The sequence below is a fragment of the Rattus rattus genome, chromosome 17, assembly GCF_011064425.1.
Source record: "Rattus rattus isolate New Zealand chromosome 17, Rrattus_CSIRO_v1, whole genome shotgun sequence".
Taxonomy (NCBI): Eukaryota; Metazoa; Chordata; class Mammalia; order Rodentia; family Muridae; genus Rattus; species Rattus rattus.
The window spans coordinates 12,404,206-12,430,758 of NC_046170.1; the positions used below are offsets into that span (position 1 = coordinate 12,404,206).

A 26,553-nucleotide genomic window follows, 5' to 3' on the forward strand; every position below is an offset into this window, starting at 1 on the left:
ACTGTAGATATTGGGGTTCCATCTCCAGGCACTCTGTCTCCACCCACCTCAGTGAGGGCAAGGAATCTACATTTCCAACTCCCTAGTGATTCTGAGGCTTGAGGATCAAGCCTCATGTTTTATTTCATGCGTAGGGATATTTTGCACCATAGGCTTGCAGTTCAGGAGGAAGCCAGAAGATGGCAGTCAATCCTCTGGAACTAGAGTTTCGGACAGCTCTTAGTGGCCATAAGGGTACTAGGAGCAGAAACAAGGTCCTCTGGAAGAGCAACTGATGCTCTTAGCCGCTGAGGCATCCTTCCTGCCCCAGAGATCACACACATATGAAGCGCATGTTCAGTATGCCTTGCTTGTGTTAATGATTTCCAGTGTCTCTATGACTTCCTCCTAGTCCTGAAAAGTGTGCCCTGAAGGTCATTTCACAGGTGAGGAGAGCAGCTAGAGAAGCCAATAGGCTGGTCTAGGACACACAAACAGGATCTAGCCCCAGGGTCTGCCAGTCTCGTGACCTGCAGCTCCTCCCACAGGACTCCCTTCTTGGCCAGGCTAGGTGAGCATCCCCTGGCCCCTTATACCACTTCCTCCTGCAGCATGTGTCTAATCTGCTCTGGCAGACTATCGTGTTTCCTGTCCTCCTGGAAGCCTCCTGAATGTTCCGTGCCACTCCCTGAGCATGTGCCCTCCTCCCGGTATCTTCTTTGCCTCCAATGGGCTTGGAGTGGGGGAGGGATCAGGAAGTGGGTGGAATCAGGCATTGGACCCAAAGGGGATCTTAGAAGCACTAGCCTAGCCTTTTGGGACTGAACTTCTGCTATGTAGACCTCCACTGCCATCCCCGGAGTCCAGGACACATTCAAGGCTTGCCTGCCCATTGTTTATTGTTTACAGACAACAACGATGGCTGTTTTCAGGGCAGAAATATCCACCAGGGCTAAAGTACAAAAGGAGCTTGCATTGAAGGTAGGACAGTCCCACCCCTGGCAGCCTGCCAGCGCTGAATATGAGACCCAGTGGAAAGTGCTACCCTGACAGACCAGTGTCCATCTGTCCAGTACACAGACCACAGGACAGGCAGCTCTCACGGGGGAGCAGTCTATACTGGGCCAGCCCAACTTGAGGGCAGGGAACAGAACAGATCCTGGAAGCACACACACCACACAGTGGTTGGATGTTATGGATCCCACTCAGAGCTCAGAACAGCCCCAGCGACAGTTCCCTGGCCGCCCTTCTTACTTTGATGTCATCATCTGTCCTCACACAGTCTCAGTACGCTAACATTCCAACATAATTTAGACTCTGTCCCGGGCCTCGGTTCCAGTTCCTTCTCAGAGGGCCTGGAGGGAGTGATTGACTACACCGACTTTGCTACCTTGATGCTCCCCCACCCCTTCACCCTGACTATCCCCTCTGATCAGTTTGGTTTAACCTGCTACAGTCAGTGGCTGGAACTCTCCTAGTCACACCCTTACCCAGGCAGAACCAGCTGGCCTCCCTCCTGACCTCATTAGTTTCCACAACCCCTTTATTACAGAGCCCTCCTGTAACCGATCCATAAACTTCTGAGAATGAGCCCTCTCTCCCTGCAAGCTGGTCTACTGCGGTGGACCAACATGGCTCCTCTTTGGATAAGAAACCCATCCCCACTCACCAAGCCCAATGCCTCTACTTGGGTGCCTAATGGGCATCCCCAATACCCCCTACACCAAGCAGAAAACCCTCTCCTCCCAATCCCCCAACCCTGCCCATGTTTTCTCCATGAAGTTGCCGATGCCTGGAAAAATCTGCTCTCCTATGTCTCTCTTTGCCTCACTGAAAAGCAGGACAAGTTGGGGACTTCCCAAACTTTTATGCATGAAGAAACCCAGGCAATTTGCCAAAGGGTACACTCAGGGGGGCTGCCCTATATATCCCAAGTCATTCAGTCTGAGCGAGTAGCCCGAAATTTTTGCTAGCCCATCACATAATGAATGAAGAGAATCTTGACCTCTTCTCACCAATCTCTTGATTCTGAGGGACTCGAGTCCACCTTCTGCTTTGCTGTCTTATTAGCTCTTCTTTCTTTTGCTGATTCAACCCTAGGACTATCCCCATTATACAGATGAGGAGACTGATCTCTGGCTGGCCCATGATTACGTTAGAAGTAAAACTAAATCACCCAGTATTTGTAAAGTGAGATGTGCCCACCAACAGCTGTAGGCTGCTACCTTGTAACTGAAACCCATACTACCCTGGCTGGAAGAAGCTGACAGGCACTCTGGTGCTGGAAGTGACTGTCTGTCCCGTTTCTCAGCTATCTCACTCCTGAGACTGCCACGGCCCCCTTTCATTCCACCATACCGCAGAGCCCTCATGGAAAGCCAGCTCTGTGGAGAAGCTGAGGTAGCTGGGTTTCTGTCTTGGTTATTCTGTCCAGCTGAGAATCGACCCAGTAAGCCTCTGCTTTCTGAACTGTAAAGTGGGGGATATGACACCTGCCTTCCAGGTATGGTTGAACGATCTGGCAAACACCTAGGGTCCCCACAGCCAGCCCTAGGCTCACAGCTCCTCAGATGAGACCTGGACTTGAGGTATGAGTTGAATATCCAGGCAGGTCCGAGGCTTCCACGGGGCCAGGCTAACCAGGCTGAGGCCGCCCCACCATAGGGCTTGCCTATCTGCAAGGCAGCTCACAAAGGAACAATAACAGGAAACCATCCCGAGGGGAAGTGGGCCAGAGCCAGTTGGAAAACCTGCCTCCCTCCCAGCCTGGGTGTGGCTCCCCTCTCCCCTCCTGAGGCAATCAACAGAGCTCTACACAAAGCTCAGCCCTCGACAGACTGAAGGGGAGAGTCTTCAGCTCACGGACAAGGTAAGTGAGGCTCACAAACCTCTCTCTACTCCTGTCCCATAGGGGCTAAAACTGGGAGCATCCTGGCTCCCCCATATGGGATGGGCATTGTAGGACTCCCAAGGGACGACTGCCTCTCCGGAGACTGAGTCTCTGCTGGGGCCAGAGTAGGGATAAGGAATGTATATCTCTTAGTGTGCAAGGACGCAAATGGCCATCTCAGAGCTGATGTGAGAGAAAGGCTCATCAGCCTTATAAGTAGACTGTCTTACTCAGTGAAATTCCAGTCACCCGAAGTTTCTGTGGCTAGCAGGCTCAAAGAGGAGAGGACTTCCACTGTCACTCAGCGTGCTAGGACAGAGATTGGAGTCTGGACCTTGGATTTGAGTGGAATCTGCTTTATGTGGAACGGCCAAATAACAGCTTTGTGCTTCCCTTCCCTATCTACCAGGGTTAGCTCTGCCTTCTGCCCAAAGGACAGGCTGGCCCAGGGCTAAAAGAGTAGATTTACCAAGGTCTGACTTACCTCCTCCCCACCCCCATTATCCCTACCCACAACTCCTCAATGAACTAGAATAGAATTTGGGGAACTGAAACAGGTACTTTTCCCTCTGTCAATGTCCCCCACCTTCAAGATGGGCATTCTGAGGTTCAGCTCTGGGCACTTGGGGTCCCACTTATGAACCCTCTTCCCTCATCTCCCCTAGACTCTCAGGGATTTGTGTTTTTGTGGCTGCAGACAGGAAGGAAGCCTGTAGTTTCTCCCCCAACAGCAGATACTCGGAGCCTAGAGCTCAAAGAATCCCTGTGGCCATGCAGCTCAGCAAAGTCTCTGGCCCTGGAGACAAGGATCTCTGAGCCAAAAGCCCAGCTTAGAGACGGTGACCCTCGGCACTGATCCCAGCCTACTCATTTCCGTGTGGCCTTGGGACTGTAACCTAAGGTCTCCAAACCTTCATTAGGAGAGGACATTTTTGGGTGCAATTCTATTCACAATCTGTGGTGAGCGGTGGAGATGGTTCATGCAGAAAGAATACTTCAATAAAACAATGGCTCCTGGATTTACCAATCCAGTCCCAAGGAGGTAGAAATAGGGTCTCTCTGTACTCAGAGAAAGCAACCTCCATCTGGAGGAGCATCAGTGTGAAAATTGAGTCAGGATGACGATTGGACCTTAGATCTAATCCTCCACGAACAGGCTCTTTCTGGAACCTGTGGTTACACGAGATCTCTGGCTCCTAGACCATAAAACTGAGAAAGCATCTTCAGTCCTTGCTTGTGATATACACCTTCGGCTCTGGGCTTAAATCATAATGAGAGGCAGATAGATAACCAGGGAATCCTGAATGGGTTTACCTACTGCCCCATAGCAATAGGTGGGTGTGACTACCACAAAGATTTGGAACCCCAAAGCACAGGCACAAGTCCCCCACCTCACCTCCTGTTAGGGGGTGGCACCCAGCATGTGAAAGGAGGAGCTGAAGTAAGAGGTCATATACTTAGCTACCCCTGCTGCAAGCTCCTCTGGGCATCCATGTTCATTAGTTGCCCCTGGAGGAATGTGGCAGGCAGGCAAGACACTAATAACAGGTGATGGGTTCAAGGTACGAAGCTTGAAGGATCTGAGAGACTGGTAGGCTCTAGGTTCTTTCGAGTGTGGCGGAATGCAGAGTCTCAGGGAGGATTTTGACAACCCAGAACAATTAACTGTCCTCTGGTGGGCAAAAAAGTCACAAAACTCCCCTGCATCTGACCCGAGCCCAGCCATCTGTGGACCAGAGAGTACCAGGTGACCCCAAGGGGCCCAGGGCAGCCCTTCAAATTCTAGCTTTCAGAGTAAGCAACTGGAAGAAGTTCCCGGTAGCTTGAAGGGGTTAACCTGCTCACCCCTTAGTCTCAGCCGGGCCATTGTGCAGCTAAACAAGAACCGGACATGGAACAGGAAGCCCGAAGGGCCACACTTTTTCTCCCAAAGTTAAATGAGTCACAGTTGCACGGGAACCTCAGAGACAGCAAACACTAGCCACCATCCCAGCAAAAATCTCAACCCCTGGCTGAGTGGACCTTTCTAGTTGCTTCCATCACCTCCTGGCACTCCCTCAGTTGATGTGAATAATACTCACATGGCTGATGGGACCTTTGGGATCCAGAGAGGCTAGCCAGACATGGGGTCACATAGTAGCACATAGTAGTATAGAGTGAGAAGAGGAGGGGATAGGCTGACCCCATAGCTATACTCTGTATTGGAATTTAGAGAACAGACAATCATACATAACTTAGACCACAGCAGAAAGTATAAGGATAAACCAGGAACTGCCCTAAAAGATTGATCCTATTGTTATTGGGGAAATACAAAAAAATCCATCATAACCCTACTCTAAGTTGGCATTGAGAGGAGAAACTACAGAGAACTTCTTGAAGGAAGAATAGGGACCTGGAATTCCGGGAAGACTTGCACAGCTCTCACAAACTCAGCCGTGGTCTCCCATCTCTCTGTGTCAGAGGATGACTCTTAAATCCACTCAGGGACAACCTGGCAGATGTGCAGGCTAGCAGGAAGAAATGGAGATCAGGGGTGAACAGATAGTGATGAATAACATTTACCCCTGGAGAGGATCAGGGAAACGGGAGAACAGCCTAAGGCAAGACCAGGAAATTAGGTCAGATGTGAGGCAGCCAGTGGAAGGCACAGCTCTAGACCTGAGAGGACGGGTAGGTAGAGGTCAAGACACCCGCATACTTGGGAGCTCTGTCTGTGTAGAGTGGGGTGTCACCTCTTCTAGACCTCCTCTCCAGGGATTCAGTGTTTGTTGCCTTTATTACAGATGCAGCCACTGAAGCCCAGATAGGACAAAACACAGACCACAGAGCACATGAGCCATAGGTCAGGTTCAAACAGACAAACATATGGATCTTGTTCTGATGCCCTACAATTGCTCCACCAACCCAGCCCAAGTGAGAATGCTCAGAGGAGGCCGAAAGACTCCCTAGGGTGGGAGTCCTCTATCTGATGCTTGAGCCTCCCCATAGGAGACAGAGAGCTAGTTTATGACCTAGCACTCAAAGACTCACCATAAATCAGTGAAATTGCAGACAAGATCTGGTCCTATTGGAAGTCTCTATCTCAAAAGTTGAATTTACCAGTGTGATTGATTAGTGATGTCTGCCATGGGTATGGGAAGAGGTAAGCAGCAACAGCCTATGAGTTCTATTTTGGCAGCCTTGCCTTAAGAGACTCACAGCTCAGGGATCTGTGTGTTCTCTCTGAAGACCTGTAGGGAAAATTATTTTGTTGTCCTAAAAGATCAAGTTTTAATGGAATCTAGCAATATGACGGCTGTTAGAGGGTGTATTTGGGAATAAGCAAGGTGGTTTTTTTTTTTTTCCAGTTAAACCACAGGTTTCATTTGCTTTGACCACCCAAGGTGCTGTCTGCAAATATACATGGTTAAATCCTGTGAGTAAAAGAGAACCAGAAGCAGTTTCAAAACAGGAGACTGAGTCACAGAGAGATTCTACACCACCAGACTCCAGATCTACCTTGAGTTTACGTACCCAAACACTAGGATGACGTACAAAGTTAGAGCCAGAATGTTTCTGGGAAGAAGATGCTCAGGCTAAGAAGCAGAGGCTGGGCTGGGAGTTGATGGCAACTAGAAGACTTCATGGAGGAGGTGGCCCGGTGCTGCACTCAGTCAGAGTAAAACTAAGAAGGACACTCCAGCAAGCTGGGTATAGGACAATCACTGTGCATTCTAGAAACCTTTAGGATGCCTCATGTCTGGAAAGGAGGTAGGAAGGTAGAAGATAGAAGAATTGGAGGGGCTGACAGTCTGCTGGCTGGCTCAGGAGCGTGGCTTCATGCTGGAGAGGTGAAAGGCTGCAAGAAGAGCTTAGACAAGGGAGATTCAGAAAGGGACAAAGCCTCAAGCCAAACCAGGAAACGGTCCCAGGGAAGGAGCAGGTCTGGAACCTCTAGGAACAGGTCTCCGTGCTAAATTGAGCTACAAGAAAGGAGAAAGCCCCCAAGGGGCCAGCTCACAGCTGATGGGCTTTGCCCTTCCAACGTCCACACTGACAAAAGCCAGTTGCAAACATGGAGGCTCGAGAGGAGGAGGTAGGAATCACTAGAGGAATGGGGGTGCGTGTACCTTTAGATCCAAGTCCTATCCTAGCTGAGGCTCAAAGTGTAGGGTAGGCAGGCTGAGACTGCCCAGGGCCACACACAGAGCTCAGGCTCCAAAGCCACGGAACACAGGCACACCCGCTATGTGTTCTGAGCCATCTCCACCCACCGCCCTGACCTTCATCCCTGACCCAGACCTCCAGCTGGAGTCCACAGTCTGCAGGGGACTGGGGTAGGGCTGAGCATTCCATCCTCAGAGGCCCTCCCTGGGGCTCCACTTAGCCATTAGATCCAGCCCCAAGTCCTCACTGAAGGCCGTAGGGTAGATAGAGGAGAGGGCCCTGTACAGGACGTAAGGGAGTCGGCTCTGTGGAATTGCTGTGGGAATGTGTCTATATACAGAGCCACTGGTCACTCATACCAGCTCCTAGAAGGATATGAGGCCCTGGGGAGATAGAGGGAGGGAGGGAGGAAGGTGGACGGACAGATGACAGATAGACAGATCATTTACTCACCCTGGAACCCTCCAGGATAGTGAATAACCTCCTCAAACTGGCAGGACCTGGCAGCTAAAATCTAACTAGGCCCTGATCATATGCCTGTGGTCAGCGGTGGACAAACCCAAAACACTGGCCTTATACCCCGCTGAGGGGCTCTAGCTAGAGCCAAATTTCCTACATCTGTTCAGTTACAAAGCCAGAACCTAGTCCCAGGGAGCCCCAGAGACACTCCAGCTCCTCCACACCCCTCCCCCCTTCTGCTGGACCCAAAGCCCTCCTTCTGCCAGTAATCTATAGAACTAGGCTCTTTGAGGCCGTGCTATGGACAGGGACGGATGGGCTATAAAATCAAAGGGAAGGGAGACTTTACTTGTTTGTCCCACAGTAGGTGAATGAGAAAAACAAAAACAAAAACGTAGTTCCCTCCTGGGACTCAGGCTGCTTGCCAGTTCTGTCCCCCAAACTACCCACCACACACACACACCCTCTCACAGCTTCTCAAATCCTTTCCTCCCAGCACACATTGAAGTTCTTTTTATATGATGTAGTTTCCATCCTGGGTCCACAGGTACTAAGGCCTATATAAGATAGGTACTAGTGTGCAAGTGACTGTGTAATCTTGTCCTCTCCTGGCTTCCTTCAGGAAAGTGGTGTGATCGAGCCCTCTGGAAATAGGAGGTCCTGGAATTAAGGTCTCATAGCTAGGACTATACTTGGAGCCTCAAAGGGAACCCAGAGAGCAACAGATACAGCCATGAGGTCCTGCCCTGTCTAACTCAGTCCCCAGAATCTGGCCTAGGTATCTCATTTCTGACACCTTGATCCATAGCCTCCCGAAATGCAGACTCCAAGAGCCTCCAAGGTCCTTACCTTCCAGGGCATAGTTGAGTTCAGCCATATTCGGGTTCTCAGAGACACAAATACCCACTGCCCCAAGCTCTGTGTATGCTCAACATTAGGGTATTCTTTGTCTTCAAAATCAGAATCTACGTGGCATTCTTAGACTGACTAACCCTAGCAAGCCCTGTCATCCACTTGGAATTTTTCTCTCAACACATGAGCATGCCCCCAGAGTTAGGGCATTGTCACAGCTCCTGGCTGGCAAGGGATACGGGCTACCCCTGAGTGTCCCACACCCACATCTGAGCCACTATGCACTGTGCCCTGGCTGCTGTGTTCACACAAGTTCCCAACTACTCAACAGAGAGGCTCAGCGTGTCATCACACTCACGCCGTTCAGATATCTTTGGTGCCCTGATTCCAAACAGAGACCTTCTAAGCCTTTTGAAGCTAGTAAGAAAGGCCAAGAGAGATGAGACTCTGCTAGGGAAAATAAGAGGATAGAGACAGCATTACCTGGGCAGTGGCTAAACCTTCAGGAGATTCAGCTTCCAGAGAGACCACAGCCATCATAGCTCCCACCCCTACACAGGAAGGAAGGACAATGGCTGTCCCACAAAACCCTTCCTCTCTGCTGAATTTCTAACATTAAAGGTAATAATAAGTGTGGCTATGGGAATGGAAAGACCCCCTGGGTCCCTCTGAGACTGTATGTAGACAATCAAAATTTAGAAGAGGGCAGATTGTGCGCTGGGCAATCTCTAGACTTCCTCATCTGCAAAATGGGAATGAGAATTTCTACATCTAAATGTGCTAGGGAGAGTGTGAGATTTAAATGAAGTGGTATCTCTGAAAGCCATGCACTGAGAACTCTTATTATGACAAGTGTTGCCAGAGAGAGATGTGATGCAAGACAGGCTGTTCCAGTCTGAGCTCCCACAGAGCCTTCTCCTCCTCAACTGCAGAAGGGGGACTATTGGTAATTGCCTCAAAGCTATAGCAAGGTTTAAATCAGATAATATGCTGAGGGAGGCCAGCCTACTCTACACCGTAGGGTCAAGCCTCACAAGATCCCACCTCCCACGGGCCTGTACTCTATGGCCCTCCCTCCTCACCAACAGCTGACTGACAAGAAGTCAGAGTGAACAGATCTCCCTGTCCCCTGCTGTAAAGGACACAGTGAGAGCAAAAGGCGTTCTTAGTAGAGGTTGAGAAGTTGCAGGTGACCTCGTGGGTTAGAGGTTTCCTTTTCAGGGCTCACAGCAAGACCTCTGCTGGACATAGAGTAGAAGGTCAGCTCTGCATCTTTGATAATTCTATGTGGCCAGCCAAAGGTCAACAGGCTAGTGTCCCCTGTGCACTGGTGAACTCTGATTCATTGAAGCCTAATATAAGAATAATTTCCTCATATAGCCAGTGGCTATCGTTGGCCCTCGGAACCCTTCTCTCATTCCAACAGGTCCCGTAAAGAAATTGTGTTTGCTCTGTGTGTCACACAGAGTCCCCTGAGGGAACTCAATGTCCAATGTGGGCTCTTTGAAGGAGCTTCCAGTGAGGGCTGGAGGTGATAAGGCAGGGACCAAGCTACACATGGAGGCACCCAGAGATTAGCAATGGGGGAAAGTTATTATCACTCTAGGCCTGAAGGGGCAAAAGAGAAACATTTGCAGAACCCAGAGACAAAATCCCACTGAGGTTGCCTACTAGGAGCTGGCATGTTGTAGGCTGCAACCACAAAGGGAAAGAGAGACCAGAGGAACGGGGAGGGAGTGGCCCACTTCTCTCCTCCCATCACCAGAGCACCAGCTGGACATCTTTAGCCAAACCCAGCCAGAGGCCAAGGCTAAGACTAGTAGTCCTAGAAGAAGCTTTGTGGTTCATTGCAGAGGTGGTAAGGGCAAGGAAGAGTGCCTAGGAGAAAGAAAAAAGAATGACCTACAGAAACTCTCTGAAGATATTGTTATTGCTCTTTGGAGACCAGATCTTGTGATATAGCTCGCACGGACCTCGAGTTTCTGACAGTCATTCCACCTGTGCCTCCCAAGTCCCGGGATCATAGGCACGCACCTGCTTAAGATTGTGTGTTCAGGAACAAGCGCAGTAAGCAGACCATAATCCTCCATGATGGTGACAAGCTACCACAGATCTGAGGGCTTAAAGCCGCACGTGTTTATTTATGTATTGCCTTACAATTCTGAAGGCCAGGAGTCTGGAATGGTTCTCAGAGGGATAAAGACGGAGTTGTAACCCCTCTACAAGCCTCAGAAGGAACTCATGGCCAGACCCCTCTCAGCTCCTGCAGCCATTACACCCCTTAGCTGGTAGTCTCTCAGCTCCCCAGCCTCATCTCACTACATCTTTTTATGGTGCCAGAATCCAGGCCTTCACATGTTCGAGACAAGTGCCTTACTATAGAACCACATTTGGAGCCCTCTCTCCACATTTCCTTTTATTTTCAGTTTTGTTTTTTTTTTTTTTTTTTTTTTTTTTTTTTTTTTTTTGAAGCAAGTGTCCTAGGCTGGCCTCCAGCTTCCTATGCAACTGAGGGTGACCTTTGAACTTCTGGTCCTCTACCTTCCAGATGCTGGGATTATGGGCATGTGCTGCCATATATTTACTTGGTGCTGGAGATTAAACTCAGGCTTTGTACACACTGGGCAAGCAGTCTACCCACAGAGCTACATCCTTATTTGTGACACAGAGTTCCCCTAGATTGATTGCCTAGACTGACTTTGAACTCAGCCTGTAGCCGAGGAAGGCCTTGATCTTGAGACAGCTCTGCCACAGCCACGTAAGTAGCTGAGATTACCAGCCTAACCCACCAATAAGCGCCATCTTATTTTTGATCCTGATCCTTCTCCCTCTGTCTTCAAAAGACCTGGGGATTATCCTGGGTATTCCAAGATCAATTCCCCATCTCAAGCAAGATACTCTGTTTAAGCATATCCCCCAAGAGTCCCTTTGTAAGGTGACTTTCAGGTTCTAGTGTATAGGACACAGGTATTTGGAGGAGGACATCATTCACTTGTCACACTGACGTAACCTCTCTCCAATGCCTTGGCCCTTCTGCTCATTTCCATCTGGCTCAGGAGACTTCGTCATTTCCTCAGACGTGGTAACTGCTCTTCTTCATTGGGGCGTCATTCCTCACGGTGCTACATGCTGAAATTCTCTTCCTTCTTCTGGCCTTCTTACACTCAGGTCTTAAATAGTTTTCTTGACAGGGCTGGGAGTGTCACTCAGTGATAGAGCCCTTGTCTAGCACACACAAGACCCTTGGTTACACCCCCCCCAGTGCTACAAAATACAAGAAAACCACCTCAGAAAGCCCACCCGTGGCCTCCCAGTCTCTGCTAACCACTTCCTCCTCACAGGTACTTTTCCCAATGGAATCCCCACTTTCTTATCTTCCTATTGGTCCCAATGTGGGGCAGGAGGGTAGGGGACAGGAAGGGGAACAGCTCCAGGACAGGTCTTCCTGACTCACAGCTGTGCCTGCCTTACTGCCTAGAAGAATCCTACATCCAGGAGGTACTCACCCCTAGCAGTGCAGTGTTTAGGTTCCTGCCCTCTGCTTACACCCCAGGCCTGAGAACTCTTTCCAATCTTCTGTTTCACTTCCTACTGTATCATGTTTCTATTTCCTAGTCACTTCTTACTTGAGGGGAACAGAAAAACCCAAGCCTGGCAGTTCTTCCCCGAGGAAAGCAGGAAATGACTCACATAGCCTGCAAGGTGAAGTCAAGCGTCACTTCCCCGAGTCAGGACCAGATTCCTAGCAGGCCTTCCGCTTCCACTACCCTTCCCCACTGTTTGGTCACTCTGTTCTCCTGCCTGGCATCTTACTCCTAGAGCCCCTGGCATTTTCTAGGCAGACCCCTTTTTCAATGATTGCCTGAGGATACAGAACCTCCCTTAGGCACATAGCACCTGTATTGGGGTAAGGGGAACATTCTAGGACACTGGGGTCCACTTCCTTCTAGGACAGACTCAGAGGAACTGAAAGACAAGGAACCATGGGTGCTAAGATTAGCGCAGACAGCCCAACCCTTACTGAGGCCAGTGTGGCACCAATGGTCTGGAGACAATGTTACTAGAGTTTAGGAAAGTCCTGTGATATGCAGGGCCCACCCCTTCCCTCAATAGCAGGGCAGGAGGCTATCCCTTCCAGCTCCATGAAGTCCCTCATCTCTCTCCAGGCACCTGTACTGATTCCCCCATACCATCCCAGGAACAGTAGGTCAGTGACAGGGGCCCTGGGTGGGTGGCAGGGATGGTAGGGGTGGTCAGGGATGAGAAGCTATAGGGATGATGACATTGAGGCCTCTCTCACCATGAGGCACTGGAAATTTTCTGTGCTTGAAACTTAAATAAGAGGCAGAACTTGATCTCTGAGTGATGCCCATCTGATCCTACAAGCTGCCTTCCAGAGTGTAGAACCTGTACAACTGCACGGGGCCCGAGCTTCCAGGGGGTCCCTGTGTAGCTTAAAATTGTTTCATCTCTACTTTAAATTTTCTATTAAAAAAAAAAAAAGGAAGCCCACACTCTGCTTTACACTGAACCAACAAATTGTGAAGCCAGCCCTGTGTACCCCAGTCTCCCAAGTCCCTTCCAATAGGCCGGCCGTCACCCAAAGGTTTTAGAGTGAGGAGCTAACCTCAAGATTGAGGTATTTGGGATTGGGACTGGAGAAGTGGCTCAAGGGTGGAGAGCACTGCTTGCAGAGGAACTAGGTTCAAGTCCTAGCACCAACATGGTGGCTCACAACCATCTGTAATCCCAGCCTCAGGGGATCCAGGGCCCCCTCCCAGGCTCTGTGGGACACATACACATAAATAATATATTTTTAAAAAGATATTTGAGATTTCATAGGAGCCTTCCTAAAACAACAGCAATGCCAAAGGAGACTTCAGGCTGGAGATGTTTAGGGGAGCCACTAAATCTACCTCAGAGAAGCTGTGGAAGACGTCAGGAAAGAGCTGGAATTTTGAGGCACACACTTAGTCCAAGCCTTGGCCCAGTTCCTTACAGTCTGGTGATTTGGGGGTGTTACTAAGTGTCTCTGTGTCTCAGTTCATTTGTAAAATGAGGGTCACCATTACACTAGCCTTGGAGGCTGGAAGGTGGAGAAAATGAGACCGTGTGTTTTAAGCACTTGGAATGGACCCAGGCCAATGGTGAGCACTCCCAGGAGGTGACTGACTGGCTGTGGTCAGATGCTGGGGCTTCATTCTCAGCTGGAGTTACCCTCTCTGTGCCTTAGTTCCCTCATCTGCAAAATGGTGATATTCTGAGTGCCCCCATGGTGCTTTAGGAGCTTGAACATCAGTATTCTGGGTATCCTTCCCAGGTTCCTTGGGACCTCATACCCCCACATCTGCTTTCATGTCATCCTATGTGGGTATAAGGAGAAATCGTTTCTGGGTTTGCCTTCTCTACTTAGACCAGCATATGACTCTGCTGGTGTCAGCTGATCAGCAGATAAAGAAGGAGAGAGACAAAGGAATGTTGGTTCCTAGAGTGAGTCACTTGCTCCATAGGACAGTGGCCACTGTGCCCTGATTGTGTCTGTCCTCTTTCCCCAGATCAGCTCCTCCAAGAAGGATGCAGAGGCTCACAGAGCTGGCCACTGCTTTGGGCACCTTCTTGGGCCTGCTGGCAGTGGCAGCGATGGCAGGCCCCAACATACTGCCTGTCCACCAGCGCCAAAAGAGAGACTGGATTTGGAATCAAATGCACATAGATGAAGAGAAAAATGAGTCGCTGCCCCACTATGTGGGAAAGGTAAGTCTTGGGTTCCAGGGTGATGGTCGTTATCAACACTGGACCATAGTCACAACCATGTAGCCAAGATAGTGATGAATACAGCAGTGGTTGTCACTGAAGAGGAGGAGGTGATGAACAGGGTGGCGAGAATGGTGAAGGCGACATGTATGCTGATAGTTGTGGTAGGAGAGAGAAAGGTGATGATGGTAAGGAGGAGGATGGTAGTGGTGATGGTGATTATGGTGGTGGTAATAATGGTAGTAATGGTGAGGGTGATAGTAGTGATGGTGTTGTTGCTGCTGTTGTTTTTGTTGGAGGTGGTGGTGGTGGTGGTGATGTGGTGGGGGGGTGGTAGATGTGGAGGCTATTGTAATGAGAGTAAAGAAGGTAAGGGAGTTAGTGGTTGGGTTGGTGACAGTGATGGCAGTTGAGATGAGATGATGGTAGGTCTGATAAGAGTGAAGGTGTTTCTGTAGGAATAAAAATGATGGTGGTAATGCCAGTGAAAATGAAGGAAAGATAATAAAGACAATGATGGCCAGATAGTAATGGTAAGTATAATTATGATAGTGACAGAGGAATAAGGGAGTTAATGGTACTACTGACGACGACGACTATGATGTGGAGGTGGTAGTAGTGGTGGTGATGGTGGTGGTGGTGGTGGTGGTGGTGGTGGTGGTGGTGGTAGTGGTGGTAATGGAAGCAGCAATAATAATGATGAATGAAGGTGGTGGAAGTGGTGATAGTGACCATCATATTTATAATAAGTGGGAAGATGAGAGTGGTTATGGTAGGGAGGGTCATTGTAATGGTGACGCTCTTGGCAATGTTGGTCTTGACAAGAGTAGTAATGGTGCCAATAGTTTGGATGGTAAAGGGGAAAGTGAGGAGTTGATGGTGGTGGAGATAGTAGTAATAATGGTGGTAGTAGTAGTGGTAACAATATTTGCGGTGTTGGTAGACAAGAAGAAGGAAATGGGAATAACACTGGTGGTCATGGTGACAGTGCTCTGAATGAGTGAGAGAGTTTATAATTTGGACCTTAGAATGCCTCCCAAAGGTCATGTGCTAATTTTTTTTTATCAACCTGCGATGTTATAGGGAGTCTGGCATAGTGGGACGTCATTATAAGTGTGCAGTTGAAGGTGATACTGGGACTCCAATCCCTCACCACACACGCTCTACTTCCCACACAGCATGAGCTGAACAAACTAGCTTTGCTGTGAGTTTTCCCTGTTGTTCTTCCTTTACACAGGTTTGAAGACACACAACCTTTTGAGACGCAAGGAAAGGTCTTAGTTGTGAGCCTTTAAATTGGTGCATTAAAAATAAGTCAAATTCTTTACAACAGGACGATAGGAAAGATGACTTTAGGTCATCTCAGAAACCAGCAAGACACTACCCATCTAAAGTCCACAGACTTGTTTGAGAAGAGAACCCCAGAACACCCTACTCTCACAGGACTGACAATGGAATCATTTCCACAGGATTGGGATCTCCTTCCCTGAGTTTGACTGGTCAGGCACTCAGAGGCCACTGAGTTCACAATCTAAGGTGGTCTGGCTGCTTCTGAAGCCAGCCTTATACCTGGGTATCATTCATATGAGGTTGGTTTTCAGGTATGGAGCTATAACAATTGTGGGGTCACAGGCTTCTACTAAAATGTCAAAGGAAAGCCTGGAAAGTTAGATAGCATGGTAGGTTTGGAGTCCATGAAGGCATCCCCTGAGAAGGTGGTCTATGAATCTGGGAGAACGAAGGTGAATCTTTAATGGGGATTCCCAAAAATTAAATATGCCAGAAGTGCAGACATAGAGCCTGATCAAGAGAGATGCCATTGAGACTGCAATCAGACAAGCCACGGGGGACAGGCTCCCTAAACCCATTGGATTTCACATCCTTCTGCCTTGAGCCTGAGATGCTAGACCTGGAACTATGAGATTTAGTGTTTTCCATGCTGGGTTTCTATCGTACATGAGTCCGACTCTTCCTTTCTGTCTTAGTTTCTTTTCCATTTGCTGTGATTTTAGAAAATCTAACAAAAACAACTTCAGGGAGAAAGTGTTTCTTTTGGCTCACAATTCAAGGGTACGCTCTGTCATCAAGAGGAAGCCAAGGCAGCAGGGGGTTAAAGCAGCTGGGTATATTACATCCACCGTCAAGAACAAAGCAATGAGTGCTTACTCGGCTGGCTTTCTGTCTGCATACAGACCTGGACCTCTGCCCAGGGAATGATCCCTCTCACAATGGGTGGGTAGACCCACTTCAATTAACAGAAGAATTCGAAGGAATCTCCAAAGGTTATACTCACGTAGATAATCCCCCACAGGTGGGCCCAGAGGTTTGTCTCATGACTGACTCAAGATCCAGCCAAGCTGGTAATTAACACCAACCATCACAATTATGAAACAAGAATGCCTGACCTGTGTCACTGTGTCTTCCAGCTCAGCTTTTATTCTTAAAGGCTCAGAAGAAACTTCTTTGGAGCAATGCAGGAACTGTAGATACTGCATGGACTCTTGCAGATGGGCTACATTCATTTGGTGTTGTGAGATGACCATGAGCCCTTGGTAGTCAGAGCCAGGATGTTATCACTCAGGGCTGGCGAGATGGTGCAACAGATAATGTCCCTGCTACGCAAGCCTAGTGACTTGAGTTCAAATATGGCAAGAGAGAAGAGAATGCTGAGAGTGGTCCTCTGACCTCTGTATGTGTTCTGTGACACACACTTACACCTGCCCTCACGTCCATGCACACAGAATTTGTTTGTTTCATTTGCTTTTTTATGAGCCAGAGAGATGACTCAGTGGGCAGAGGCATTCACATAGAGTCTAATGACTAATTGTCAAGACCCACTTGGCAGAAGGAGAGAAACAAACAACTCCCACAAGTTGTCCTCAGAGGTCAACACACACACACACACACACACACACACACACACACACACACACTAATTATTGATCAAAACAGAATGTTGTGCTCACTTCGGCAGCACATATACTAAAACAGAATGTTATATTTAGGTCTTCAACGTCCCCTAAAGAGCATGTGCTAAAAGTTGTGGCCCCAGTGAGGATGATGGAATCTTGAGGAGCAAAGCCTAGGAGAAGGAAGTTAGGTCATCAGGGATGTTCCCTAGACGAAAATATGGGAACATTTCTTCTCCCTTTGCTTCTTGGATGTCATTAGTGAACCAGTCTCTTCTACCACATACTTCAACCAGGATATACTGCCTTTCTACAAGCCAAGGCACTGAGCCTAAGTGATCATGGATGCTGGTGGTGGTGACTGTGTCATTGATGATGACACTTGTATTAGTCACTTTCACATTTCTCTCTCTTTAAAAAAATTCTTCTCTCAAACAATACATCCTAACAGCAGCCTCCATCCCTCCTCTTCTCCCACCTGCCCCCACCTCTCCTTTCCCCTCTATCCACTGCTCCTCCATTTCCCTTCAGAAAAGAGAAGGCTTCCCAATGATATCAACTGAACGTGGCATAAGAAAATACAATAAGACCAGGCACAAACCCTCATATCAAGGCTGGACGAGGCAACCCAGTAGGAGGAAACCGGTCCTGTAAGCAGGCAGAAGAGTCAAAGACAGCCCCACTCCCACTGCTAGGAGTCCCACAAGAATTCCAAACTAAACAACCAAAGCGTGTATGCAGAGAGCCTAGTGCAGACCCATGCAGGCTCCATGGTTGCTAATTCAGTCTTGGTGAACACAGATGAACCCTGTTTAGTTGATTCTATGGCTGTGTTCTAGTGTCCTTGACCCCTATGGCTCTTACAATCCTTCCTTACTCCCTCTTCTGTGTGGTTCCCCAAGTTCCACCTGGTGTTCGGCTGTGGGTCTCTTCACCTGCTCCCATCAACTACTAGAGGAGGCCTCTCTGATGGTGTCTGGGTTCCTCTCAGATCTAGAGTATAGCAAATTACCAGTAGGTATCACTTCATTAACTTTTTTCTTTGTTTATTTTTATCAGTTGTGTTGGAGTCCTCACTAGGGTCACCCTCCTCATTTCCAGGAAGTTCCCACTGCACTAGGTTTCTACATCACCCCCTAAAGTGCTGCCTATTCCAGTAGTCTCTCCCTGTACTTTCTCCTTCCATCCCTCCCTCCCGACCTGATCCCTCCCGTTCCCATCCCCACTTGCCCCCAGTTCATCTTTCTTCCTCCCATTCCCAATATGTTTTACACACACACACACACACACACACACACACACACACACACACACACACTAGACCTTTCCTCTTTAACTTCTTTGGGTCTTTGGATTGTAGTGTGATTATCCTTTATTTAATACACCCCACAAGAAGCAACTTAAAGGAGGAAGGGTTTACTTTGGCTTACAGGACAAAAGGGATGCAGTCTATCACGTCAGGAAAGGCATGATGGGTCAAGTGTGAGGAATAGGACTACATTGTGTTCTCCAGTCAGGAAGCAGAGACTGGACAGGAAGTAGGTCCATGCTATAAAACCTCAAGGCTCACCCTAATGACCTACTTCCTCCAGCAAGGATCTACTTCCTAGAGGTTTTACAGTCCTCTAAAATGGTGCTACCAGCTGAGAATCGAGTGTTCAAACACATGAGCCTATGGGCGTCACTTCAGTTTTAAGCCACAATATTAGTGAAGTGGATAAAGAGAGATGAGAGTTGTTCTAGTCAGTATTTTATTGCTATGAAGAGACATAGTAACCAAGGTAACTCATAAAGGAAAACAGTTAATTGAGGATTGTCTTACAGTTCAGAGGTTTAGTCTATTATTACCATGGAGAGAAGTATAGTGGCATGCAGGCAGACATGGTGCTGGATAGGCAGCTGAGAGTTCTATATCTGGATCCACAGGCAAGAGGAAGAGAGAGAAACAGACACTGGGCCTGACTTGAGCATTTGAAACCCAAAAGCCCACCCCCAGTGACACACTTCCTACAACAAGGCCACACCTCCTAATGCTACTCCTTAAGCATCCAAATATATGAGCCTGTGTAGGCCATTCCTATTCAAACCACCCCAAGAATGGAGGCCATTACAGAGTTACTGGTGGTAGTATTGGTTCAGTGGGCGTGGCAGAAAGTAAAGGAGTAGGTGGTTGAAGCGGTGATGGTGATGACAGAGATGGTGAAGGGAATGGAGAAAGTAGTAATGGTGGTAATTATGGAAATGTGGTACTGATGGTGGTGGAGGGCTCTGGTAACGGACAGTAAAAGAGAATGGTTATGATGAGGGCTGTAACTGTGGCAGAAGCAGCCATGAGCATCGTGGTTCATTTTTCTCCCACATGTCAATCTGCTGAGTAGTAATCATTAACAAGACCACCCTGTGCTAAGGCTGAGAGATCAGTCTGGCCTGAAGACTCAAAGTTAAGGGAAGGATCAGCTAGGGCCATATTTGATGTTCCTGCTTTAGAGGTCACGAAAGGTCTTGGCAGCCATCTACAAAGTCACGTGGGTGGCAACACTGATCATGCAGGCCATGGTCTGCCAACCTTGTTCATGGGCACTGAGCCTCCTCAAAAACCTTTTCCATCAAGCATAGTGGTGTAAACCTCAAATCCCAGCCTTCAAGAGACCAAAACAGAAAGATCAAGAGTTCAAGGCTAGCCTGAGATATATAGTTAGATACTGACATTAATAAAATAAAATGGGGAGGGGTGGTTCTTGCAGATTATCCTTGCTAGGCTCCCCATGACTCCACACAGCTCCCCAAATGTTAAGACCCCCTACTCATGAGGTGTTTGACCTAGACCTGACCTCTGGAGAAGCAGTGTTAAGGTCTGTGACTTTGTTGTCCAACTCTAAAATATGATCCACAGAAGTCCATCTTCCAAGAACTTAGAGACTATCTAAATGAGGAATGAACCTTCGCACTGTGTCAACGGGTCATGAACATCAAAATCACCCAATCTAATTCAAAGGAATGGGTGCATAGAGTGATTTCACATGCAGTCAGGGGATGATGGATTAAGCTTGTTAAGCCCTATGAGGAAGGAAGCTGACAGCATTGAAGTCTCACCATGTCAGCTTCTTTGAATCCACACTCCAGCTATAGGAAGGGCTAGGTCGGTGCACTGGGGGGAGAATGAACAGTTCCAAGCCTTAGACTGAATGCTAGGAAGACAGCACTGGGCAAAAATGTGCTCACCACTCTCTTGGATAGTAGGAATGTAAAACCTTTTCCCAGAGACCAAATATGGCCCTCTGCCTGATCTTATAAATAAAGTTTTATTGGAATACAGACACATTAATTAGTTTACTGATTGCCCATGGCAGCTTTTATGTTATAACGGCAGCATGCGTGTGCTGTGTGACCAAGACTATATGATCCAAAAAGCCAAAATTGTTTTCTCTCTGGCCCATTACAGAAACCACTTACCACCCTCTGCCTGGGCCTGGAGTGGGCCTTCTCAAGCTTCTTCCCTTTACAATCTCTTTGTCCCCGAGGAATTTTTATGTAACAGGTTATATGTACAGGTTATAAAATAGGTATACATGTCAACATAAAGCAGGCTTACTGATAATAAATCATAAAGAAACTCATTGTTAGACAATTCTTTGGCATACATGTAACTATCATTCATTAAAATGAAAGCAAATTTGCACCATAAAGAAATTGACACTTACTTATTTTTGTATAAATAACTGCTAAGCCAGGCATGGAGGTGTTTGCTTACAATGCCAGCACTGAGAAGGCAGAGACAGGTAGATCCATGGGGCTTGTGAACCAGCCAGTCTAACCTACTTAGCAGGCTTCAGGCTAGTAAGGGATCATATTGTACCCCCTGAAAGGTGGACTATGCCTCGAAACACACCCAAGACTGTCCTCTGGCCACCATATGTATGTATATACACTATGTGTGTACACATACCACCTCCCACTAACACACACACACACACACACACACACACACACACACACACTAAAATTTCAAAAAACTTTGGCTGAATATTTGTTACTATAGGCATAAAGTGTGTTGGATTCAGTGTTTTTAACAATAGATGTGTTTGTCTATTTCTTATCTATCTGTTTGAACAGGGTCTTGCTTTTAGCCCTGGCTGGCCTGGAACTCACTATGTTGTTCAGGTTGGTCTCAAGCTCACAAAAATCTGCCTGCCTTTGTCTCCTAGGAGCTGGTATTGAAGGTGAGGCACCTCCGCTCAATATTTTGATTCTAGGTGTAAAAACACTGCTTTGCATAAAAACATATCACACAATGGCAGACGCATGTTTAGAACTATTTTATGTTATTTTCTTCAAAGACAAAATTCATTTAACTACTTTTTAAATGAAACTCAAGCCAACAACTCAAACAGAAATTTTCAAAATCAACTATTCTGACACAATCCAATTCAAAGACACACTAATGTTGACTCTTTTACGCCGAGGAACGGTGGCAGGAAAATGTTAAAAGTCTATTTTACAAAGCATGGTGGCATATATCTTTAATCCAGGTGCTTTGGGGGAGAGACAGGTGAATCTCACTGAGTCTGGGGCCAATCTGACCTACATAGCAAGCTCCAGGACAGCCAAGGCGACATAGTTAGACCATATCTCCAAAAATTAATTAATTAATTTTAAATTAATTAATATTAATTAAATAATTAATTTTAAATCAATTACCAGTTAATATTATATAAATATGTGTGTGTATCTTATAAGGAATATAAATATATAAGGATATAAACATATTAAATATAAATATATATTTAAGGGTTATATACAAGGATATATATAATCATTAAAGGTCTTTTTACCATATCATTATTTCTATAAGAACTGAAACTTTGTATGCCTAGGAAAGTCACTGTAGTCCATATAGTAATGTTAAATCTGAGCCAAGTGTCTCAGGTGTCACTCGTTGGTGTTTCGTGGCACAACAGCACACAAAATGCCTAGTGTGCACACAATGCCCAGTGCACAGACAATGCCTCCTAGTGCATATGCCATGAGCCATGGGTGGAGAACCAAGGCAGTGGTGAAGTTTTATGATATGGAACAGGCAAACACTGCTACAGATACCATCGCACGTTGGATTATGAATTTTGTCATTATGCATGAAGAAAGTATTCAGTGTTGCCAAATTTTTCACAACTCCTACATTTAGGCATGTGACACAACATGAGGTCAATGAAGACTACAGTTTTGAGAGCCTGACATCTAGAGGAACAGCATATATCAATGAACCCCACAAGCTGTGTGGACAGGAGTGTTTTGGAGATACAGAAACAGGCTGAAGAGGTCCTTTGATGGGAAGGCACAAGTCTGAACACGGCACCAGAATGGCCTCCCCAATTCCTGCTAAAGGAAGCAGGTGGAGTGGTCTGGGAAGTGTCTACTAACAGCCCCACCCACAGCCCGCTGACTGGGCACACAGGCTGCTCTGACTTCCAAGAATGGCTTTTTTGGAAATGGATTTGATGTAAATCCTGCCTTCTGACCAGTCAGAAGGAAAGACACACATCTAGACTTACACAGTGAGCTCTGTGTCATAGAGGGAAATGCCATTAGTCCAACTATTGCTTTCCCAATGGGATAACTGGCCATGAGTCATCCTCTGAGGAGAATGGTTAGCCGTGATGGAGATCTGAAGGATGAGTCATGAAGAGCTATCAGAAAGTGCAGGCCAGAGCCAAACAGGACAAGCTTTGGAAGGGCGTCAGATGCTCTGTGTCTTGTGATGACAGAATCTATTTGGTACCTAACATGGGGTCAGAGAAGTAGAGGAACCACACGTGATCCCCATCCTGGATAAAAGAAGAGTATGTGCAAGACACAAACACAGGACTCCAAGGGTCCCCTCCTGGCTCTGAGGACACAATCTGAAGGAAGTGCGTGTTTATCAGGGTCAAAGTCTGGAGCGTTTGTTTATAAACCTGGATGGACAATGGGAGCCAGCTGGGAGTAGCCTGCCAGGGTAGGGCAGCTGTTGGCATTGAGAAATTTCACCCAAACACAATGATATTAGAAAGGGGCGGGGCCAAATCTATACTCCAGTTCAGTGGTGAGAAAAACAGAGAAGTTTACATGGAAAGGCATCCAGTGGGAGTCCTGACCACCACTCCTCCAAACCATCAAGTTCATCAAAAATCAACTCTCAGAAACTGTCACCACCAAAATAAAACCATAACTAAATGACATGGTTGGATGGTGAGTGGGACATAAATACGATATGAAAAACATGAAAATCTGTAGAAGTTACCTGTGTTAAGCAATAATACTTCATCTGTTTGGTCCCTTCGTTGTAACAAGGGACCACACTAGTGTAACGTGTGCTGCTGAGGTGAAGGGGAAACAGGCACATGGGAACTAACAACTGTTAAACTCTAGGGACACTTCTGGAACTCCAGGATTGGTCCACACCCTTTTGTTACCTCCTTCTCCTCTGAGGCTTCCGTATTGACCTCCTGACCACCCTCTCTCTTCTCCCACCTTCTTGACTAGTTCTAACTGCACACCTGCACACAAGGGTATTGCCTCATCTGATCCAAAGGGTCAACCCCAGTTCTGAGAGCCAGAACGGGGCCTTGGATATCTATGGGTTCTATAGTGTGCCTGCTACCTGTAGGCATCCAATTTCTGTTTTTTTCAAGTGGAATTCTGTTTGGGTCATTCTAGCCTTCTAGAAAAAGTACTATTTTGAACTCATAAAGATTTAGACTAAATATCCTCCGGTTGTAAAATATAGAATATTCAGCTCTCAAACTTCGTATTATTGTTTGACTTGTGGGTCTATTATTAGCATTTACTATCATTTACCTCAGTGATGTTCAGTGCAAGGTGCCAGGCACACAGTGCTTTTCCTTAAGCTACTAATAGCATGTATAAAAGAAAGAAAGCTCAGAGGTCTAAGAGGTACAGGACATCCTGAGTTAAACAGAACTCATAGGAGTTCTGTTCTGCAGGTTAGACACTGCAAATCACCAAGAAGAGAGTGTCTTGTGCCTCATTCCAAAAGCAAATTTACTGGGACCAATACTTAACTGTGCTGATAAATGTCTAACATCTGGTTTTGCAGGGAGAGTGCAGATGTGTAGAGCGTGCCAATTCCCACAGTGTAAATACTCAGCCTTTGAACTGCTCTGTGACATCCCTAAAGGCAGAGTTAGTACAAGATGTGCATGGCCCTACCCCATCTGAATTCTGAGCATGTGTAAATCTTTGCTTCTCGAATAGCCGTATTAGTCACATTTCTGTTGCTGTGAGAAAATACTTAACAAAAGTTCAGGAAGGAAGAGCTAACTGGGCTCACAGTTTAAAGGTGCAATCCGTCTTGGTGGGGAAGACATTACAGTGCAAGCATCTGTAGTGAGAAATCAGAGAGAGGTGGATGAAGCTGCTTCACTTGCCCAGCACATAAGGCGACGATGCCCACACTCAGTGTGGACCTTCTCATTCCTGTCAACGCTCTCTAAAAAAATTGCAACAGGCACCATCTCCAGAGGCATGTCTCCTAGACTGGTTCCAAATGCCCAAATCCTGGGTCAACAAACCATCTATGGTGATGATTTATTTCATTGTACGTTCAGATAATTTAATTTTTAATATGGCCACATTTGACAGCCTGATCAAAAATATTCCCCAATTCTAACCAAGTCTTCAAAGCCATATTGATAGAAGCCAGTTCTAGTACGTCACCGGCCCGTGTCCCATTTTTGCATGGAACAAGAGAAGCCAAGCTTTCCTGGCATTCATTTCCAAGTGGGAAGCTGTATCCATTAGTGCAAATCAACCTTAGGAATCCAATTAGGTCCATTTTAAAGATGAGACAGTAAAAACCCATGTCTTCCAAGGGAGAAAGACACTATTATTCTCTGGTGGCAAGCGCGTGACTAGGCTCCATGTGCCATTCTAGGCATTGGGCACAGCTAAAAAGGATGCATCACTACCGTGCTTGCAGTGACCTGGTGAAGACAAGCTCACTGGTGACCAGTTGAAAGTTCTTGTTTAAAGCGTTAGTGTCAGTGTGAGCATCCCTACTCAGCACTACACACACGTATGGTCAGCATACATGCATGCATCGTCACATGCGTGCATACACACAAGCATGCACACTCGTGTATGCACTCACTGCCCATTCCCAGCTCATGTTGCCTGTTCTTCCCCAGATCAAGTCCAATGTAAACCGTCAGAATGCGAAGTATGTGCTCCAAGGAGAACAAGCTGGCAAGATCTTCAGGGTCGATGCTGACACAGGGGATGTGCTTGCCTATGAGAGGTTAGACCGGGAAAAAGTCTCTGAGTACTTCCTTACTGCCCTCATTGTGGACAAGAAGACCAACAAAAACCTGGAACAACCTTCCAGCTTCACTGTCAAAGTGCATGATGTAAATGACAACTGGCCTGTGTTTACGCACCAGGTATTCAACGCATCTGTGCCCGAGATGTCAGCTATAGGTATGTGCCTAGTCTTTCCTCTCTCTCCTCCCCTCCTCAACACCAGCCTGAAGACACCTCTCACATCAACCACCTCAATGCTTAAGGCTGGGCTCCAGTAAGCTCAAGGAAGTAGTTGTGATGCTGTCTTGCACATTTACATGATTTTGAAATGTGTCCTTAAAGGCTAACCTCTGATCTAGTCCCAAACTAAAACCTGACCCTAACCATAGATGGGTTTTAATCCTCATAATGTGCTGAGCACTGACTCTCTTTATAGCCTGGGCCCTGATCCTGACCCCAGAGTGTGTAATCACCCTAGATATGGGCTTGGGAGGTACTAACCTGTCCTCAACCTGCTTCCAAAAGGTCCAGACAGAGAGTGTGTTTCTCTAGTCTTCTGTCCAGGATCTGCACTCAAGGCCATGGGACCTGACCTCCTTGAGGAAGTCTAGAACTCCAAAGGATGAGAAATAGGATCTCCATCCCTCTCGGGGCTTTGCAATACCCTTCCCAGTCCCACATTCTCATACTTTCAGAAAAGGAAAATCCACCCAGACATCACCTAAGTTACTCTCTCAAACCTAAACACCTTCATTTCTCCTGCAAACATACAAATCACCTGTTCTCTTTGCCTGTTTTCTGACTGATCTGGCTGGGCTCACCCTTGCTGGCACTTTGTCCTCGTGATGGCCCCTCTGGCACAAAGCAATCCTCATTCCCTCAGCTTGGGCAAGTAGGAACAGCAGAACCCCATTTACTCCCACCAGGAAACGGGGTGAGGACCACAGTCATGAGCAGAAACACCAGAACTCTCTCTCTCTCTCCACAGGGACCTCTGTCATCCGTGTGACAGCAACGGATGCAGATGACCCTACTGTGGCTGGCCACGCCACTGTCTTGTACCAAATGGTGAAAGGAAATGAGTACTTCGCCATCGATAATTCTGGTCTGTATGACTAAACCTTTTGGGAGGGTGCCTATTTAGAGGGATGGGAGAGGGGCATGGATATTGCAGGGGCCAATGTAGAGAGAACTCTAATCTGATGGGTGTTACCAGCCACTGATCCAGAGAAGGAGTGCATAATACACATAAAGACATGTTGGAGTGGG

General features: G+C 47.3%; 1 protein-coding gene across 1 annotated transcript in view; it reads left to right on the forward strand.

Moving 5' to 3' along the window:
• Window positions 1-2,789: 2,789 nt before the first annotated feature.
• Window positions 2,790-26,553, forward strand: part of Cdh5 (cadherin 5) — a 37,730-nt gene continuing 13,966 nt past the window's right edge. The window contains exons 1-4 of the mRNA XM_032888002.1: window positions 2,790-2,848; window positions 13,882-14,080; window positions 25,173-25,461; window positions 26,273-26,389. Of these exons, the coding sequence (XP_032743893.1) occupies window positions 13,901-14,080; window positions 25,173-25,461; window positions 26,273-26,389 (586 nt within the window). The 5' untranslated portion in view covers window positions 2,790-2,848; window positions 13,882-13,900. The remainder of the gene's footprint in view (window positions 2,849-13,881; window positions 14,081-25,172; window positions 25,462-26,272; window positions 26,390-26,553) is intronic.